This window comes from Thunnus albacares, chromosome 3 (genome assembly GCF_914725855.1).
Source record: "Thunnus albacares chromosome 3, fThuAlb1.1, whole genome shotgun sequence".
NCBI classification, from domain to species: domain Eukaryota; kingdom Metazoa; phylum Chordata; class Actinopteri; order Scombriformes; family Scombridae; genus Thunnus; species Thunnus albacares.
Genome location: NC_058108.1, coordinates 8,470,682 through 8,492,012, shown reverse-complemented (window position 1 = coordinate 8,492,012; position 21,331 = coordinate 8,470,682). Strand labels below are relative to the sequence as shown.

General features: G+C 39.2%; 1 protein-coding gene across 3 annotated transcripts in view; it reads right to left on the bottom strand.

The window, feature by feature from the left end:
* Window positions 1-21,331, bottom strand: part of cnnm2b (cyclin and CBS domain divalent metal cation transport mediator 2b) — a 43,144-nt gene that overhangs the window by 14,464 nt on the left and 7,349 nt on the right. For 2 of the 3 annotated variants that reach the window (XM_044346153.1, XM_044346154.1), the window contains exon 2: window positions 1,687-1,830. In XM_044346153.1, coding sequence (XP_044202088.1) covers window positions 1,687-1,830 — 144 coding nt within the window. Of the gene's footprint in view, window positions 1-1,686; window positions 1,831-4,937; window positions 6,698-21,331 lie in introns of those variants that run through there. The other variant, XM_044346155.1, reaches the window with a different exon arrangement.

Sequence of the window (21,331 nt, the reverse complement as noted above, 5' to 3'; positions counted from 1 at the left end):
GGCAGTGTGAGCCCTACACGCTCTGCCGCCATGGCCATAACTCCAGGAAATCACATTGAACTGAAGTTGGAGGTGGATTTCCGAAGGTCAGCGACATTGCAGACACACACGAGAGGTTGTTGTCATTGTCCATTGGCGAAGCCGCTGGGACAGTCTCAGCCAAAACGTCTGGCAGTGGGACACCAGATGAAGCGGGGGACTCATCATTGACGCAGAGATCTATCTCAAGCTCCGTGTCGCTCTCGTCACAGTAAGACATCACACAGCCAAAAATGTTGCTGTTGTAGAATCGGAGGAAGTCCTCGGCAGCGTACACAGGGCGGTGGCTGCATCACACCGCTCTCTGCATGGTCCTGACCGAGGCACTTGAAGCAAAAGAGATGTCCATTGGCGGCAGAGATGAAGCCAGGGCATGACGGACACATATAATTGGTCGGCGCGTCCTGATTGGCCAGCTATGTACATGCAAATTTCCGTAGCTGATTGCATGCGAGTGATTGGAGGAGAGTATTACCCAAAGAGTCCAGTAGAGGGCAGAACCTGTGTGAGATAGAACTGCAGGTTCACGTGATATTTCTCTGTGGGTTTGTCACTACAAGAGGCATGTTTCATATCACATATGGTAATTTTATCCATCGTTAATATAAAAATATTGATAAGGGCAACTTTAAGTGCGCCCTCTAATTGCCGTTATATAGAAATATAAGAAATATAGAAATATAGAAAGCTTTGTGATGTGACCAAATTCTCATATCGTAGTATAGGTCCTTTCATATCCAGATAACGATACATATCATGTATCACATAGTACATTTTCTGTAAATTTAATTAATAAATATTTTCTGGTCCGTGAGCAGGGGCAGCCCTGTCCTCTGTGGTCACTGAACCACAGAGAGCAGAGGAGAGTAATGCGACCATAAATGACAGCAAAACACAGAAGACACTCCCACACTGAGCTGAAATGAAACAACAGCACATAAATTACGTAAATACTGTAACATAAATAAACATAGTCTCTACTGCGTTGTGCTGTCTTTTATGGTTATGTTAGTTTCTTGTCTCCTCTCCTCTGCTCTCTGTTTCACCACAGGCGGGGCTCAGCCCCTTCACACACGGAGCTCAACGGAGCAGAGGAGTGACAGACAGCGGTGGAGAGTTGGAGAGTTGACAACAACTACACTAGTTACGTTGGGCCTACTGTAAGTGCAATAAAAGCCTCACGAGTAAAAAGCAATTTAGAGTTTTAATGTAATCCGCAAAAGATGGACAGACTCCAAATGACAAAAAATATTGCCGTAAAGAGTGTGATTTGCAACACAACAAAATAAATGATAGAGCATAATATGAAACAATAAACATTTTTCTATTGTCACACGACATATATATCGTCATATCGTACAACCCTAATAGAAACAAAATTAGTTTATTCCAGAATTCATTACTTATCAGATTTAGTTACTATTGAGATCCATTTTCAGCTCCACAATACCTTTCATGACATTTTTTTATGTTGAGCATTAATTAGTGCTTATTCGAAAGCCCTTACAATAAATTTATATTTAAATAGTTATGTTGCATGAATTAGACCTACATTGTGATGCAAGCTGTTGGGCTGCATTTAATATCCGAGTATGACGCCATGGGGTCTTATAGTGTAAAGGTATGAGCTTTGAGAGGAGAACCTACTGTACAAGTCAGTCTCGTCCAGGATCTCTGACTTGATGATTTCCTCAATAACGTCCTCCAGGGTGACAATACCCAGAACCTCGTAGAAAGGGTCTCCCTCACCCTCATTGTTCACCCTCTGAACTATGGCCAGGTGGGATTTTCCTAGCAAAACATACATGCACACACACGGACACACAAAACACACGTACACAAACACAGGTTATAAAGTTAGGGTCGTATAGTGATAAACAGTGTGAGATATAGGTCAGGCAGTGAGCATGGGGGGTAAGAGGGAGCAAACAGGCTGGGACACACATGGCTGTTTTCACTTATTTAGAATCAATTCCACACGTATCACAGATAAATACTATATAAATGATATTTCATGCTGTGAAACATGAAAAATAACTCAACAAAGAGGATAATATTACTGTAGTATGTATTACAGCAGTGACACAGTCCCAATCTCATACAGAGCAGGTGACACACAGTAATCTGAAGGAGTGACTGTTTTCTGTATCAATTAGATGACCAGGGATGCAGGACATGGTAGTTCAAGTGTTTAAGTGTTAAGAGAGTCAGACAACCAGAGAGACAGACAGTCAAACAATCCTAAATTTCATCATTTCAACCCCCTTAGCCCTCCCTCCCTCCACATCTGTGTTCCCAGGACCCTCCTGTGCGCTGTACCATCTGAAAAAAACAAACTGCCGTGTATGCAGAGAATACTGTCAGGCAAAACGCTAAACAAATTCTTTGCCTTTTCTCAGCTTGTGATCATTTAAAAGGAATTTTCCAGAGGCCCAGGCTAATATTAGCCCCTGCAAAATGAAGTTTCCATTCCGCCCCGGCGATATTCTCACCAAGCAAAGGAACAGACCGGGCGAAGCCTCCGCTGTGTGATCAGATTGTCTCGGAATGGGTCGTTTGCATGCAGATACACCTGGGTGTAAATAATGGAGGACGTCAGTGTGTTTGTGTGTGCGTGTGCATGCACATGTGTGAGAGTGCTCGAGCGCACGGGCGCACGATCGTGTGTGTGTGTTTATTTTAGGAGAACACAGGTACATCACTGACTCAGTGCTCAGATGCAATTTCAGCTAATGCGAGCCGCTTTGGTGCAGGCGAGCACAGACCGCGCTGATCACCAAGAGTGTTTTATTGCACTGCAGCTCACTGCTTCCTCACAATGCCATGACAACACACGGATGTGCAGTGTGCAGAACCTGAGAGTCTGAACATGAGACGGTTGCGGGTATTAGATGCAGAATTGATGCTTTGAAGAAAAACACTCATGTTAATAGGTTGGTAGAGTAAGATCCCTTAAGAGAGGTATTAATAATGTAAATATCAGAAATCCACTGATATGAGGAGGCTTTTTAGCAAAAAAAAAAAAAAAAAAGCAACAAAAAAACAAAAAGCAAGCAAAAGTCTTGTTTTCTAGGTGTCAAAGAAGAGGAATCATCCTATTTCCATCAAGATGTCAATGACATCTTAAGCATGTTTCTTTATCACTGAGGGTTGGGTTTAACTAGGACAAACATGGATGGAGCCTCGGTGGGTTAAAGTAATCAGGCCTCAGAAGTCCTTGAGCAAGCAATTACTCTAAACTGCTCAGGGAGGGAATCGCAAATGGAATGGCCAGCACAGCACAGCACAGCCCAGTGAAACAGATCAATGCCTGCTCCCCTCACTTTAACAGCATCCACTCCGCTCACGTAAAGATTTATAAACGAAGCTTATGAATTTAGGTTTCTAGGCAAAGAATGTCAACCTTAATGTCACTTTAAGCTTGAAAATGTGAACCATGTGGAACTGCTGTAGAAAATATGGCAGTCAGGTGGGATAATTTAATCTGTTTTCAGCACAATTCAACTAGATTTTTCTTGTATCAAGTGACATTAAAGTTTGCCTCATTTGCTTTTTGTTAAGTGACAAAAGACCCAAACACTTTTTTTTTAGTTTATGATCTGACGTACTTGTCTATAAGACTTTCCAAAGAACAAGAACTTTGTAGTAAGTGTTACATTTCTTGTAAGACATTTTCTGAGAAGCAAGAATTGACAAACTTAAAGTCTCACTGTGCAGAGTTTGACATTGGAAACCTTTTTTCAGATTAATTTGCTGAAGGAAGAAAGTTGTATCCATGATCATGATTTGTGATCACAACTGATTTAGAGCCAATCCTGGTCCAATATGCAACTTACACAAATATGATGTGGAAACTTCAAACCTCCAATGCACACACTCTGAGAATGGACTTCTCAGTGAAAAAGGAGACGTCTTGTGTCCAGAAGTTAAACTTTTTAAATGAGAAATGTTTTCATATTCATAGATTCTGGATTTATTAATGACGAGGAAGGAGAGGATCTAATTTTAAGTTGGTTTTTTTTAAAAGAAAGAGTATTTTTATGTCTTAAAATATCTCTGGAGAGGATCTTTACTAAGGTCCACTTACTTTTTTTTCCAGAGCTCAACCATTTCAGTACTAACTGCACTATTTACCAGTTATGAACCTCCCCCCACATATACAACCACCTATTATCACATGACCAAAGTCTCAAACCTACCATAGGTCTCGTGATGACAATTGAGCAAACTCCATCCGCTGAAGAAGGCCGTGAGATGTGGTTAAAAGCTCTGGAAAATTACGTCCCAGATAAATACAAAATTATACACTTTTTTACACTCCCTGCAGAAAGGATAAAATAACTGAACACTAAACATAGCGTCGACTCAACACCTGTCTGACACAGTCTCAATGAAAGCTCAGCACTGTAATGATTCATGTAAGTATTTATTGCAGGGCTGCTGCATCGGATTGCAGTATATTGTATAGGTGTTCCTATTATTCTGTCCACCCCGTGTATATGGGAATGACAGGTTGGGTTTTATGAGATGAAGAGGGACAAGCAATCGGAGTGTGTGTCCTTGTGTGTACCTTCCTGTCACACAATGATGCCTGATCTTTGACCTTCGTGTAAGCCGACTGATAAGAGGTGGAGGACATCGCTGAGATCACACACAATCTGCTCTGCTCTTCAAACAGCCATGTGAACACATACTCACACTAAACTCACAAATGTAACAGCTCAAGCTGTTTGACAAATAAAACTAATCCCATCAGGATGTTTGTCCACATCAAGAACACTTTCCATCACCTTCTTTACTTGAGGTTAACTATTAGAGATGACCCGTTGTAAGAGCTTTAACTGAGGCTGCATAGGTCACAAGTTTAAAAAAAAAAAAAAGTCACACACACAAGAAAAAACTGAATGGGAAGCTATTCAGTAGACATGACAGAGAAAAGCATGTTTATGCAAGTTTAATAGTGTTTATTCTAGAGTCTGTCCCATGGGCTGCAATGTAAGGAGATAGAAATTTTACAAATTCCATGGAGCAGACAGCAAAGGGAAAATCATAATTGAAAAATCAAAGTTCCCCTTATACTATTCTGTGTATTTTCCATTGAAATCATTAGGCTTTATATTTAACTAGGGGCATGTTTTAATCAAAATATTCATCAGGGGATAGCAATGTCAGTCGGTTGGTGGACCACTTTGTGGATTCCAGATAAATGGATGGATTGCCATTAGATTTTATACAGACATTCATGGTGCCCAGAAGATGAAGACTACTGGCTTTGTTGATCCACCAACAAGTCCAGATGTATCACCTATCCTGTGAAATATATTTACATTTTCTACAAGACTGGTGCAGACATTCATGGCTGCCAGACAATTAATCCTCATTACTACCAAGAGGTTCACATTTTTGGTTTGGAGTGAAATGTTCCAACAACTATTGGATAGATTTCTGTGAGAGACATTCATGGTTACCAGAGGATTAATTCTAATGACTTCCCCTGACTTTTCCTCTAGTGCCATCATGAGGTTGGCATTTTTAGTTCGGAGCAAGATTTCTCGACAACTATTAGATGGATTGCAAGACTGAGAGCCAGTAGGCGGCATCCTCTAGGGACCATGAATGTCTGTACAACATTTCAACCCAGCCAACAGTTGCTAAGATATTTGAATTTAGACCAAAGTGGTGAACCGGCTGGCATTGCCATCCCTAGAACCCTTCTGCTAGTATGGCAAAACACATGCAGACAGACAGACAGATACATATACAATTTCCATTTTCTAATTTATTTTTCCATTTCACTTTTCCCCACAGTATATTTATTTATATAGAATATTATTTATTTTAGGATGTTTATGATGGTGGCTAATAGTAGCTGACTCCTCTGGAAACAGGAGCATAGGACCATAGCATAAATCTAAATATTATTTTTTCTAGTGAGAAGTTAACATTACTAGAGTCGGAAATTATACAGTAAAACTGCATTTTTTTGTCAAATTTACCTATGGATGAATGGATGGGTATATAGATTTACAAGGCAGGTTGATCAGCTGACCATTATGTGTACAACAACCATAATTGCAAGTGAGAATATTTTATGTAAATTAGGATCTAAAAGTTGCATGTTTACCAATCCTGTACCCATGAAAACTCCCTTTACCTTTAGTCTCCTCTGGTGTTGTTGTCTTAAGTCTATTTCCGTCTATCTCAATGTTACACACACACACACACAAACACACACACATACACATGCACACACTTGCACAGTAGCTCCACTCCAAATCGTTTTGTCTCACTGTCCCACAAGATGACTACATACTTTCCAGTTTCCCACAAAGACAAAATACCACACAAGCGACAGAAAAAAATGCAGCTTCTGTCCTCTATAAATATATTATGAGACAATGACAGCCTGTTTATTCATAGCTCCTTAGCTGCTGTTATGGCAGTGGGTTTTGTGAGGGGGGGGACTGGAGGTAGAGTAGGGAGGCTGACCCTCTGGACCTTCTGGAGCCTGGAACTTGGCAGCGGGCCTCGGGGAGAGCGTGTCCTTGTGAAGACCAGTCGTCTGGGGTCCTATAAGCCACCACTGCTGCCTGACATCTGGGGCTGTCTAGCTGGGCTGAGGCTGAATGCATGCTGGGTAGTCCAGCACACAGGCACACTGCACACATCAGGGTCAGGGGTCAACTCACTTTCAATTTCATCCATTAAGGAAGCATGTTTTCTCTGGTCAAAAGCTGAAAAGTTTTAGTCATTAAAAGGCTCTCACTTATGATTTCTAAAACAATTTTGAGAAGATGACTGAGGAAGTGCTTCATCTCATGGAGGAGACAGTCAGGGACCACAATACATTTGTTCATTTGTGTGCATTAAAACACTGGCTGTGAAATGATGAAGATACACTGCAACAAATCTACTGCATGGGGCTGTAGCCAGGAGGTCGAGGTCAAACAAATCTACCAGTCTCACAGATAATTTTGAAAAGGCCTTTCTTTTTGTTTGTTTTTTATTCATTACAAAATGTATGTCCATGAGTTTCGTAAGAGCTTTCTTGCTTAACTTAAATTTGTTGAACGTTGCATTTATTAATTTATGTATTTCTTCATTTTTCTCGGTTTAAAAATATTCATATTAAAAAGTGCCAAGTTAACAAGAGTAGTTACTACAGCCAAGCTGGCAGCTGCACTCAAAGCCCAGTGGTGCTTTGAACTGAATGCTAACATCAGCATGCTAACATGCTCATAATGACAAAGCTAACATAATGATGTTAAGCAGGTATAATGATGAACATGTTCATCATCTTAGTTTAGCGTGTTAGCATGCTACCATTTACTAATTAGCACTAAACACAAAGTACAGCTGAGGCTGATGGGACTGTCATTTGTTTTGCAGGTTTATGGTCATAAACCACAATTTTGGACAAATTCAAATGTTAAGCTGATAGACAATGTGTGTTCCAAATTTCAAGGCAATCCATCCAATAGTTGTGGAGACATATCATTAAATACTACAATTATCAACCACATGGTGGCACTACAGGAAAGGTCATAGGATCACTAATGCCATAAGGCTTCATCTTCTTGGGACTATGAATGTGGTGGACCGACCGACAACACTGCCATCTCTAAAGCTAAGCCTTTAAAAATCCCACCATGAGTAACTTTAAATTATAAATGAACAACACTACAGGTTCCCAAATTCCGAGAAAAAAACACAGAGGATATGATCTCTGTGAGGACATCCACGCTCCGAAGATACAGGTTGACTCAGATTTAATATATGGAAGACTATTGTTGCAGAAGAAATGAAGAACAGGGGATCAAAAAATACTTCAGAGTATAAAACAATATAACGACCTTTAATGACCAGTGTATCAAAGTGTCTTGTCATCACAGTAACAAATACTGTGGAAAATACTCAACTGAGGATCCACCAAACAGTAATATCTTTAATATCTTTGCCTCATTTTACCCTGATGTTTGACAAAGGTGCAAATTAAAACACTCCAACTATAGCTACACCGGGCCAAACAAAAGATCATCAATCTATCTATCCATCCATACCCCAAAGCCAAGCCTGAGAACCTCCACCCAGGCCTTCAGAGACTAAGCCGTGTGCTCTTTTCCACCATTCCCAGTGTATTTATGGAATGCAGCTTTGTCATATTTTTCCATAGCGCAATTTTCCCCTATAAATAGGCACGTAAGGCTTGGAGAGTTGGGGTGGGAGTATGAGGGGTCAGTATCTGTTGTGGACACTCATCATTGCCCCCCTCCCTATCTTGCTCTCCCCCTATTTTTCCAAATATTTGAGCACTGACAAATATAGTGGTTGATGGGTTAGGGTGATGGGAACCCGTTGGATAGTCTTTCTTCTAAATCTACCTCCAGTGAAAAAACAGAGAAGAGTTTCCAGCCATTCTGACCCATTTTTCCATTGACATGGACAACAATGTTAGCCTGATGCTGGTAACATGTTGACTATTTAGAGCCTCTTCATTTACAAACATTTAGACTGAAACTACATCTGATAAAGTAATATGATTCTGTGTCATGGCCTGTATTATCTGGAGACATAAGTGGAATGTGTATTTGTCGGTATGTTTGTGTGTACAAGTGTCTTTCTTTCTTATTTCCCCCAAGTATAATAGAAACAAGAGTCAACAGCCATCCTGTGAGGCTGTATTTAACACCAGTGTTGTTTTTAGCTAAATGCTAACTTCAGCATGCTAACATGCTTACAATGACAACGCAAACTTCCTGTTGTTAAGCAGGTATAATGTTAGCCATGCTCATTACCTTAGTTTAGCGTGATATCATGCCAGTAAGTGTTAAGACAAAGCACAGCTGAGGCTGATGGGAATGTCATTGGTTTTGTAGGTATTTGGTCAGTATGAAAAATTAAAATATTGACCATATAATGGCACTAGATGAAAAAGCAAGGGATTCAAATTCATCTTGGGGGGCGGTTCACTACTATGAACCTCACGGTAGTGCTTGGAAAAGTCAGGGAATTACTAACACCACTAGGCTTCATCCTCTAAGGAATAATGTGTTAGCACTAAACACAAAGTATAGTTGAGTCCAAAGTATTAAACAAATTAAACTTGACCTGATGATGGTGTTAGATGAAAAGTGATGAGTGAAAGTCAGAAAGTGAAAAGTCAGTAGGATTCATCCTCTGGGGACCGTGAATGTCTGCACAAATGTTCATGGAAAAAACAAATAAATGAAATGAATGATAATGAATAAGAGATCACATTTATCTTATGTATAGTTATTTAAACAGGAAGTACAACTGTGGCTCTAATGGGAGCTGTGGAAATTCGTAGGAAATCCTGTGAGTGATGTCATTCAAATAATTTGACCACACAAGGGAATCTTTGGTTCCTCCTCAGTGATTTGTAACACTACACATCTGTCAATATCACTTATGGTGTGCACGAAATAGTTGACTGTAGAGACTGCAAGTTCGAAAAGAAAAGCTCAGACTAGTAAACAGTTGTTCAAATGGAAATTTTATATGGAAATTTTAGAAAGCATTTTGTAAACACAGTGTGGGTTGAATGTCCACATGAGCAGACATAAACACATGCTTTCCTTTTTTGTTTTGTACCAGACAGGAAATTAAATCCAACCAATCAGCTTTTTTGATGTGGCATATTATGATTTGTGAAATGTTCTCTGATTTGGACGTCTGCTCTACAAGCCTGTGAAACTTACTCATAACAGCCGTCTCTGCTTAGATCTGCATAGACATTTAAGAGTCTCATTATGTTCCTTCAAGACCCATGTGAAGAACAAATCTTTGACAAGAACACTTTGGGAGTAGTTCTACATTAATTGTAGCTTAGCAGCAACATTATTCTGATAGCACTAGAGGAAAGAAATGGTGGATCTGGTCCAACACTGAGTAACACAATGTGCAGAGCTGCAAGTTACAGAAGTACTTTTCCCCATTTCTCCTTGCAGATGCTTTCATACAGGACACAAAGGGTCTCTGAATCATTTGAAGAGCATGAAAATGATGTGAATGGTATACTATATTTGAACACCTACAGGTGATTTTGGAACAATGCGAGACGGCCTTCTTCACCACCATCATTAAGACACCAAATTAGAAAATATCCTTTGGAAGAATAGCGGTAATCCCTCCAGTAGAGTTCAGAGACGTGGAGACTCTATGGAGCATCAAAGCTGTTCTGGAGGCTCGTGATTGCCGAACACTTTACTAAGACACTTTATGATGGTTTGTCTTGGAATTTGTCACTTCTCTGTAGAACAGGTATAGCTTCACAGTCCCAGTGACGCTTTGACAGAGATGGACACTGGCTTTAAGTCTTTACCGTGTGCAATCAGATCTGTGTGAAGTACAAAGGCTAAAGAATATTATTAGCCTGAAAGAGCCTGTTTGTAACTATGAACATGTATAACGTCTTTTAAAATCTTTGGTGGATTGATAGATACTACATACCTGAGACACTGCGACAACAAACCATCACCATGTTCATTTTCAGGCATTAGTAGTGTATTACTGATAATGACTGACCACCCCTACCAGCCAACACTTCATGCTACATAGTCAGTTTTCTGCAGTGCTTCATGGCACAAGGGGAGATTTCTTTATGGCACAAAAACGCCCTCTTACTGTTAAGAATATTGTTAACTGAATGAGACACAAAAAACATGTGCATGTAGTGAGATATTGAACCCAGAGAGTCACCAAAAGGCTTCACCCAACGGGCCAATGTTGCAGTCACAGAAATTATATTGCATCTTGTTTCTGTGTGCTAGAAGGAGACACCAGGCTCCTGCCTATTCGCTTGTTCTTACTTTGTTCAAAACTTTATTTTAACTCTGGGTACGATAACACCTCAATTGCAAGATAAAGCTGAGCATGTCTGACGCCAACCCGGTTTGCTGTTGGCGCTCAATCACTGTCCTTTTGCCTCACTTGTTTAGGGTCAAACAATACAGTTAGCATGATATGGACTAATCAGGGTAACACAGAGAAGTTAAGTCTGCTCACAGCTCCTAACCGACATTAAGGGGCCTTGGTCACAAGATCACTCTGCTGCTACTAGCCAGTGGTGTTTCACTACACACACACACACACATACAGTACAGCCACATACACGCACACACACGCACACTGCTGGAATGACATTGTTGTTCATTCAGAGAAGCAGCTTGCTGTCGTAGCTGGTTGCGTTTGTTGTTGAAAGGTCCCCTGGGTGGAGATTCCTTTGGGCCTCAGTCATAAGGAGAGGCATCAATGGGAAACCAGTGGGGATAAATGAATGGGCCTGTGGTCAGGTGCTGCTCTGTTATGCGAGTGTTGCAACTGCTGAATGGTGAGCACATCACACAACAATGACAAAAACTGGGAGTGTTTTAAAGTAGCAAAACTCATTTAAGTTAAAACTTGGAATATTTCGTGTGTTCTCATAAACAACTGCAACTAGTTTCACAGTTATTAAATCAAGACTTGATGAAATTACTTGTGAGTAAATACTCTACTGCTGGAAATAAATGTGATTATCACGTTTCAACACTATTCTCATATTGATTTCTACTTCCTTCATTTGGTCCAGTTTAGCAATAAAAGACTGGCTGGTTGTACATTTGACATTAGTTAAATATACAGCTGACATGGTTTATATGATTTATGACTGAAAATATGGACGTAGCCACTGTGACGTCAACCATTGGTTTCTGAAGAGTGGTTTTGAAGTGGGCGGCTCCGGCCATCGCCATCTTGGCAGCGTCTGACTCCACCTAACTCCCGGCTAATCGAAAATGGGCAAAGAGGTGGAGCAAAGGCGGGCTGAATGAAGCCTAGTTGCTAAAACAAGCCACCAAGCGACTAGAGATCTGTCAGTCAAAGCAGCCACGTCCTTAATTATACATAACTTTACAGCTTAATAAAATTTAATCAGGTGAGTTATAAAAAAATTCAACCTCCATACAGTTGTCATGAACAGGGAAATTAGCTATAGAGACCAAAACTGTTTTGTTTTTTTTTTGTACCAGGCTGTAAGCATGTTTATTTCTGCTGTAAAGTTGCTCATTTTAATGGGGGTCTATGGGGATTGACTCAATTTTGGAGCCAGCCTCAAGTGGCCATTGGAAACATTCTTTTTCAGCCCCGAGGTTGCAGCTTGGTTTAAAGCTGTGTGATCATTTGGCACAATAGCGACACCCAGATAGGAGGTCAGAATGCAGAAACTGCACTCTGGTGCACTTTCAATGAAGTGTTTACCATTTAGTGCCTGCATATCACTTTGGATGAAGTAACACACAGGAAATGGTACTAAAATTATTTTATTATTTCTTTCATTATATTAAAAAAACACTGCAAAGATGAGTCTACAGGCGTTCATCACCCTAACAAACTGTGCTTCACTTTTCTCAACTGTCAATCAGATAAAACCTGGCATCAGTGATTACACACAGGCTGAACCTTCCCTGAAACAGAACTGACTAAATCATTGGACTATAGCAAAGTAATTTCAGTGCTGATGTGTGATCATCAAAAGTAAGATATCTATATTCTCTGTCCTCACAGTGTTACTTATTATAGTTTATTCAGCAAATATTGTAAGACTTATAATCTGTTTCAGTTTGCTCGTGTTGGTGCTTGAAACATTACCTAATTAAAGTCCTGTCATTTAACAGGTATGGTAATAGCTTCCTAGTTTTTGCCAAAACACTGCAGGAACAGTCTTGGAGATTTTCTCTGCGCCCACCCACAAGATGATTCCTGGCTTTGCTACTGTTTTTTACCAGTGCACTATCCAGTACGCTATAGATCAAAATACTGAATATATTCTGGAGGGTGATAAGTTAAAGGGACACTGTATGTATAACATTTTGGGAAATATGTTTATTTGCTTCGCTACTGAGAGTGAGATGTGAAGATTGACACCACACTTACTGCATGTCTACATATAAAGTACAGAGCAGGTGTCAGGGTGTGTTTAGCCTAGCTTAGCTTAAAGACAGGAGGCACAAAGTGAAAAAAAAGCCTACAAACACCTCTAAAACTCACAGATTGGCAATTTGCATCTCGTCTGATTAACCAGTGCATAAACAGAAATGTAAAAACAGCAACTGGTGTTTTAGGGGGAGCTATGAGGGACAGTTATTTCTTGGCAAACAACAGTTGCAGTAACAAACCAAACTGAAACTTGTGCTCACAACCATAATCTGCGCCAGAGCCAGAGACGCTGTTTCTTTAAGCTAAATGCTTTGTTACATCTTTTAGAAGTGAACTACATCAGTTACATATATGACATGTTTAAAGTTAAGTTTAACTGTAACAGGGTTTAGCTTACTTGCTAATGTATTGGAAGGAGTGCAGTAAGCCATTTTTCTAACTGGTTTAAATCACTTTATGTTGTGACTGAATTACCTGCTTGGAACAATAAACTTTAGGAGTGAACGTCACAACAAAACCAACCAATAACATGTCACAAAGCACCCTCACTACTGCAACTGAACTATTGGACACACTCTTCGCTTGTGACACAGAAAGAGCAAGCTAATTAAACACCTGAAAACACACGTTTTTGGCACAGAGTTCTTGGAGCTTTAAAACTCATAATTAATACCTTAATAAAAACAATTAGCCAGGGCAAAATCCTTAAAGCTAGAATGAGCTAAGTACTCAATAAAAAAAGCTCCCGTGCTTTGTGCAATAAGCTTTGAGAATGTGGGTTGTTGGGGAAAACATTAAACCTGCAAGAACGGCCTGCATCCTACGTTGTTTTATTACATTACCCATGACATCCAAACAGACAAATAAAAGTGTTAACATCTGTAATTATTGACTTCTTATTAACATCTTATTAACACACCTATATAAACCCTCAGGATATGAATATAAATGATCATGCTTCTTTTTTCAGATCAATTTATACTGCCAGTTAAAAGCTTTTCAATACTTTACAATTAGGCAACCTTCTAATCCAATCTATGAAATGCTATTCTGGTTAAATCTCATGCTCTTCCAGTTTAAATAATGACTTAGTTAAGACATTTAATAACTGAAGCTTTGAGTCATAGTAGTGATAACATTTTTAACCAAGTATCAATCAAATAAAATGATGAATGATGCAGAAGAGCTATTAAATTTCATCTTATTGTGATTAATGTAATAATGATTATTACACAAATGTCCATTTGTTCATCATTTACACAAACTTAAGGTTGTGTAAATTAAAATTCTGCAACTGTGACTTCCAGATTGTGCCACACAATTAAAACGATGACTCAACACTGCTTCGCTCAACCGTCTCTACTGATTACTAATTGACTATTACTCATATAAAATCATCAAATCACACCTTGCTCTTCAAACTTGTTATAATTCTTATCCTCAAAGGGAAAATCCACTGAAAAATAAAGTTTATGCTGCTATCCCAAAGACACTGAACAGTGATTTAAAGTCACTGACATCTGTCTTCTTAAGAGAGAAATCAGGAAATAAACTAAACTATTGACTGATTATTAGGATTACATTTACATTAAAGGTGCTAAATTCACAATTATTCAATTCTGAATGTTTTAATTCATTCAGTGATTAAAATTACATTTAGTCTGGCTAGTTATCCTTTGAGTGTCGTCTTAAATCTGCTTGCAAGAGTGTGATTCCTGTGTTCACACTCAAAAACATCCTCTAGTGAAATCACCATCTGCAATGGTTAGAAACAGGACAGGAATAATAATTCAAGCTGGAGGATCAGCTGCGGATGGGGTACAGGCTCGGAGCCTGGATCTGGGTCTGAAGGGTCAGCTGGAGCAGTGGCAGGGGCCTACAGCCCATAGTGGGGCTCTACTAGCAGTTTCCCCCTTTGCTATTAGTGGAGAGACACCAGGGAGGAAAAAGTGCAGCTATACCAAGAGAACTGAATGACCTAAAAATGCATCTGTGCATTTAAATCAGGACCACAGAGGCAGAGATCTGGTTTCTATCCAATTTAATTCTTCATAAAACACATCTGAAAACAGTGTATTCATCGGCTTTCCCCCCCTGTTTACACTTACATAACACATGTCCGATCTGTGTCACATCTGAGAGAAGAATTTTAATTGGCTCATTTTTACCAGGTGCTGTAATACTAGCTTATATTACTAACTTGTGGGATACTTTTTTGACTTTGGTCCAATGACACTGAATCAGTGAGTGGCTCCCTATAGTTTTTGTTTCAGATGTTACATCCAAATGAGCTATATGTCAAAGTAGGACAGGGATGATCCTATGTTACCTGAAGATGCAGACATTCGAAATGAAAACAATTAAATGAAACGTGCTGTGAAAGTTCAGTTTTTTTCTTTACCTTGCATATCTTCCTTTAATTAGAGTCTATTTTAGGGTGGATGTCCCCTTTAACATTACTTTGGTAGTGTAAGTACACTGCATCTTTGAGAATAAATGCTTATGGTTGGTGCCAATTTCTCAGAAACAACAACAGTGATGAGAGAATTTTCCAAATGTGTCTAAAAATGACTTGATTGGTTTTACCTCGGACTTCTACGATCCATTAACTTCAATTTAATGATTAAATCATAAGATATCGTATAAGAGTAAGTATAAAGTCTTGAAGCTCGATCCTTTTTGTTGTTTTATTCATTATTCATGTGTCCTATGCGGCCAGCTGAAGTGAAACACTGCTACTCTCTCATTGCCGAGCTCTGCTGAAGTCTCAGAAAAGTAGGCTCCATCAGCTGATTGTAAAAAGCGCTGGTGTCTTTCGGGCCTGTGAAGGGCCCGTCTTGGGCTTTTCCTCTTGCCAGTAAATGGAGAGACGGACAGTGTGCCCGGTGTTATCAATGAAGCCAGCCTCTTGGCTCTCCAAAAAGTGCAACTTGGAAGGCGTCCATGGCAGGGCATTAGGCCTGGAGGTTTGTGTCGTTTGTAATTTATAACACTGAGGGAAATGGGCAAGAGGACAATATGGAGAGAAGAGGGAGAGAGGGAATGTGGAAGGAGGGGGATGGGACTTGCTGCACAAGCAAGTGGCTCTGCTTCCCTGAGTGTGCTGCACAGAGCCTGGTTACTAGGCTGACCAAGCTGGAGGGCTTTCTCTCTCTCTCTCTCTCCAAGGCACAGCCTGAATGGGCCTTATTTTTCTTTTTGCTCGAATCAAAGTTAGACGCTGACTAGATAAAGATATAGTTGTCTATACATATACATAAGTGCAAATGCAGAGACAACTAGCTGAATGGAGAAAGCAGTGCTTGGTTTAAAAACCTGGCACGTCGACAGCTCTATAGTGTCCAAGAAACAATGTGTTTGATAGCAGCTAAAAGCAGCTTTAGTGAACATCAGAGACTCAAAAGACTTGATACCGGAGATGCCAGTTAATTAACATGTATGGCTTTCATAAAGAGACGTTTTCACCATGCTACGACACTGCACCTCTGGAGCTCAATAACAGCCGGTGTGACAGACTGTTACTGTGAAGGAAATGAGCCTGATTTTCACAGCAAGTCTGGTATTTAGAGGGAGCTTCACAATTCTAATAAGACATAATGATCATTGCAATACAGTGATCATCATCATCATTCTTCTCCTCCTCCTAATCATCTTACAGCAGCACTAATAGCAGCAATTTCCCTTCATTTCATAAGAATGACATAATGCACAACACCCAAATGACCGTGATAATATCTTAATGACATAACTACAGTCAAAACAAACATGTTTATGACGTTTTCCCCCTCAAAGAGAAGGAAAAAAAGAATATGGCTTTTTACTTAGGGCTAAAATCTAAATCAACCATTGCAGCATTTCTTTTAGAGAAATGAAATCTGCCGTTAAATGCAAAATAAGCATCGCCGAGTTGTCGTGTCGCGATGACATTACAGATTACGTTCAGGGTTTTGTGGTTTCACGCTTTGAGAGAGTTTGATTGAATGATCTTGAATTGACTTTCATCGTATTCCCTATAGATGCACTGTGCCATTAAATTCATAATTATTGCCTAGTACCATTAAATCAATGCTGGGAACATCAACAAGCAACAAGAACACAACACCGCAATAGTAATGAGTAATGTCATCAATATGCACATCTGAGAGATGTTTGCTCATTGTGTGCATGTTATAAAATAGCACAAGTTTTTTTAAAGTTTGATTAAAAATGGTGTGCTCAAGTTCAAAGACATAAAACTGTTTTAATTCCCACTCAATGTACTCATAATTTAAATTCAGGCCTATTTGTAACCGAGCAAGTCATTTTTTTTTACAAATGAAACGCCAACCTGTTCCATTACCAGCACATATTTCTCGGCCCTCGTCTGCATTATCACTTTTCAGCTGTTATGATAATAGTGCTTCGCTCATGTCTATTATGCGGTGTAAATAATTTATTAAAATGGAAAAAAAAAACACAGGTCCAGTGTGGTCTCTGTTTTGGGAAACGGCTTATTAAAAGGAACGTGGGGGTGGTTGCATTCTAGATTGCGTAATAACAAATTTTCCTCAGTAGTGCATGGCTACAGATCCTAGGCAACATGTGCTGGAAGCAGACTCAACTCCTTAACTACATCCACAACACAAAAGCCATTCTTCAGGAACAGTCGTCATCAGAGACTAACAGAAATGAAATGGGTCACTAACGAGTGTGAAAAGATGTGATCTGACATGTACAACTGTGCAGAAAGATGAAGAAACCCTCAGTGTAGTGTTTGAAATCTGTGTAATATAGATATTTTTGATAACTTGAGACAATATATTTTCTTTAACTGAACAAATAAATCTTGTTATGAGGCTGTGTGAAATGATACCACTGAAATGTTCGTGCAAGGGTTTAGATTAAAACAGACTTCAGTAAAAATGTGCCTCAGAAATTCATCCTACTCACTTCTTTGGCACAATGTGGGACTTATTATTAAGTGACTCTGTCTTAGAAAACATTCATAAAAGCCATTTGTCCCTTGACTACAAGTCGTCTTTTGATACATCCCAGTTACATACACATAAATCTGACATTCAGAGGCAAGGGGGTCAGATCAAGGAGGTTTAGATCAAGTCTTCCACAAAAGAAATTCACACCATTTGCTCTTCAAAGTGAGGTTTCATAACGTCATCTGGGGACTTTCAGAGGCTAGCATGTTCTATTTTCTATTGCACCTACTGTTAGGTGCACACAGGTTTGCCAAGTGGGGCGAATTTGGAGGCTAAAGCATTTTCCAACTAATGCCAAATATAGTAACACTGATGCAGCTGTTTGTATGGTGAACAACAAAAGCAGGAGTTGTAGCGCAGCACCGCGTAAAGGCAGAGCCTACCTGACTACAGACTCAGCTACATACAAAGCAAAAAAAAAACCAAAAAAAAAAACGTTTCACCTTCTCACCGTCACACAACACTGGATGGCAAATCAAGACGCACAGCGGACCACACTGGTGTTTCACTGTAAGATACGTAGTATGAGGTGCCAGGAAAAAAACACATGTAAAGACAAGTCATAATGCCAGATCAGACAGGCTTTGGGAATGCACGGTGCCTAGATTCACACTCCTCAACTGTTGTACTAATCGGGTCTTAAAAGCCTACTCCATGTTGTACCAGAATCTGAAGAATGTAGGCCAATTTCAAAAGCCAGTCTTCTAAACCAACAAACTTGGTCAAGGAAGTCCAAAAGTTCAATATCTAAATCATCCAATACTTAAAATGACCAAAGCCATTCATGCTTTTACGATGGCCTTGGAAGGATGTTACATTGCAATGATTACTGATATTTCTGATTTATTACAATACTGCATCACATGTAAAAATTCCATAATACACATATTGTACACTTGTGCTATGGTGACTATGGCAACGTTAATTGCGCATCACAAGAAATCATATATTCCTATAATATTGATGGATATCAGGTGTTACACCATTAACTACAAACAGTGTACATGTGCATTGGGGCTGCAAATAGCAATTATTTTCATTATTAATTCATCAGCCGATAATTTTCTTGATCAATGGTTTAACATCTTCAAAATGCTTCTTTTGTCCGACGAACACTCCATAACCAAAGACGTTCAATGTACGATCACACAAGACGAAGGAAAGCTGCAAATACTCACGATTCAAAAGCTGGAACTTGGCTGGAAAATTTGACTGTTTTTCTTGAAAAATGTCTTAGACGGCAGATTATCAAACGGTTGCTGATTAGTTTTCTGTAAATTGACTGATTGATTAATCAACTAATTGTTTCAGCTCTAATATACTTTATATTACAGCTGAGGATATTAAAACAATATTATAGAGTGGATCACTATATCAAATCTATTACAGGATAATTATAGTATAGATAAGTCACCTTGGTTACCTTGGTTAAGCATTCAAGGACACTCACTGATATCCTGAGCTATGTTTTCATAAAAATCTAATCCAGAAGCCAAACAATGAGTGTTTTGACTAGATAATGTCAGTTTGGTTGGTTGTTTTTCAATTAAAAGTTTGGCAAATATATCTGAAATCATGGAAATGTTAGAACTTCTTTAAAGCTGCGCTAATCATATCAATATATGTGTAATATGTGAGAGCCGCTGGTAGTGATAAACCCACAGAAAATGATCACCCAGCTTCGCATCTCTACTGTGTAGGGTGTTTTAGCATCACTATCATATTTATTTTGTTTTTTAGGCCCACAAACTCTGCTTTCATCAACCTTGTTTCCAGCAGCAGCTGTTTCGAGTGAAAATGCTCTGATAAACTCACTGCACACAACCTGCCCATTGACTGTATTTAAATGTCTCCACTTCCTGCTGCTATGCAAAAGTGAAGCCAAAATATTTCCTTTCTGGGAGTTGCCATCTTGCCTGCGTGACGTCATTTGGAGCCAGAGTCTGTGCAATAGAGTCGATGGAGGTTTGAAGCTGTCAGTCATGACATCACACCCCCTCTTTATATCATCAAATAATTAATTAAAAAACAAACTTATCAGAAAAATGAGTGCCATCATTGGGAAAACTTTCCTTGACATTTACTTTGGTTTTTTAGTTTGGCTCATGTCCCATCATCTGCTAACATGGAGGGGGCGGGACTTATGGTATACTGCAATCAGCCACCAGGGGGCGATCCAGATATTTTAACTTTGCTTTTGGGGGGTCTGTCATGACGTCCATCTTTATATAGAGTCAAAACTTTGAAATTTGAAAGACAGGTGAATATTGGACTTGCATTTGACAGGTGGTCAGAAAAACAACTTCAAACATATCTGCTAGATGTGTAAATAGGAACTTACTTGCTAATATTTTTCCCATAACAACTTTATAAGGTGATAATAATTCAATGTTGTGTTTTGAGCTTATTCAACCGTTCCAAAAAAATCAATCAATTTAGTTTTAAACTCACCAAAAGATTTTTTTTGTCCCTGATTGCAAATGCGTGACCGTCTCATGATGGTGACAAAAAGTAAAGGCAATGAAATTGTTACTGTGATGATTCACCTACAATATTTCCAGACAGCTTGAAGTCTCAGTAAAACATATGCTTTGGAAAGATTGCTGACAGTGATGTAAATTATTCATGTTTTGAAGTAAATGGGCTAGAAGATGCACAGCAGCTGGTCCTTTAACTGAGCTTCAGGAGAAAAAAAATGTTGCCACACAACAAGTTGCTACAACAGCAGTTTTCTGCTCATTTTCTGAAGTTCTGCCAAGAGGGTTGTTTTTAAGTGAATATGAAAACATGTACTAGAATTAATGTTACAAAGATGCTAATTATAGAGAAGACAATGCTCAACAAAAGTATAGAACATTTGTTTTTCATTAACTATGTAGTGTGGCGAAATACTGGTCACATTGGTCATAATGAGAAAGAAACACAATTAATGTGATTTTAAAAAAACACACTATCTATATAAATGTAAAATATTGTGCTTTTTAAATTAACAGCATGTGTTAATGTGTTAACACGCTCTATTTTTAGCGACTTTTGTATCAAAATTACATTTCCCACTATAAAGAAAATGTACCACTAACGCTGCCTGCTGCAACACACAGTATAGTGAAACGCAGACAACCTTTGATTCAAGGTAATTAGTTCTGATAAAGTGAGCAGCTGGCAGGAGAAGTCCTGCTGAGTTCAAAGGGGTGTCCCTCATCAGGAAACATTAAGTGTTCTTACCAAACATGATGCCATTTAATCCCAACACTTTGTGCAGCGTTAGCACCAAGGGTTACCAGGCAAACACTCCCGACTCGCTTTCTAGACATCTGCTATGATACGCTTCACACAAACACCCCGAAAGAATAAAAGCATTTGAAGCAAACCATAAAACTGCT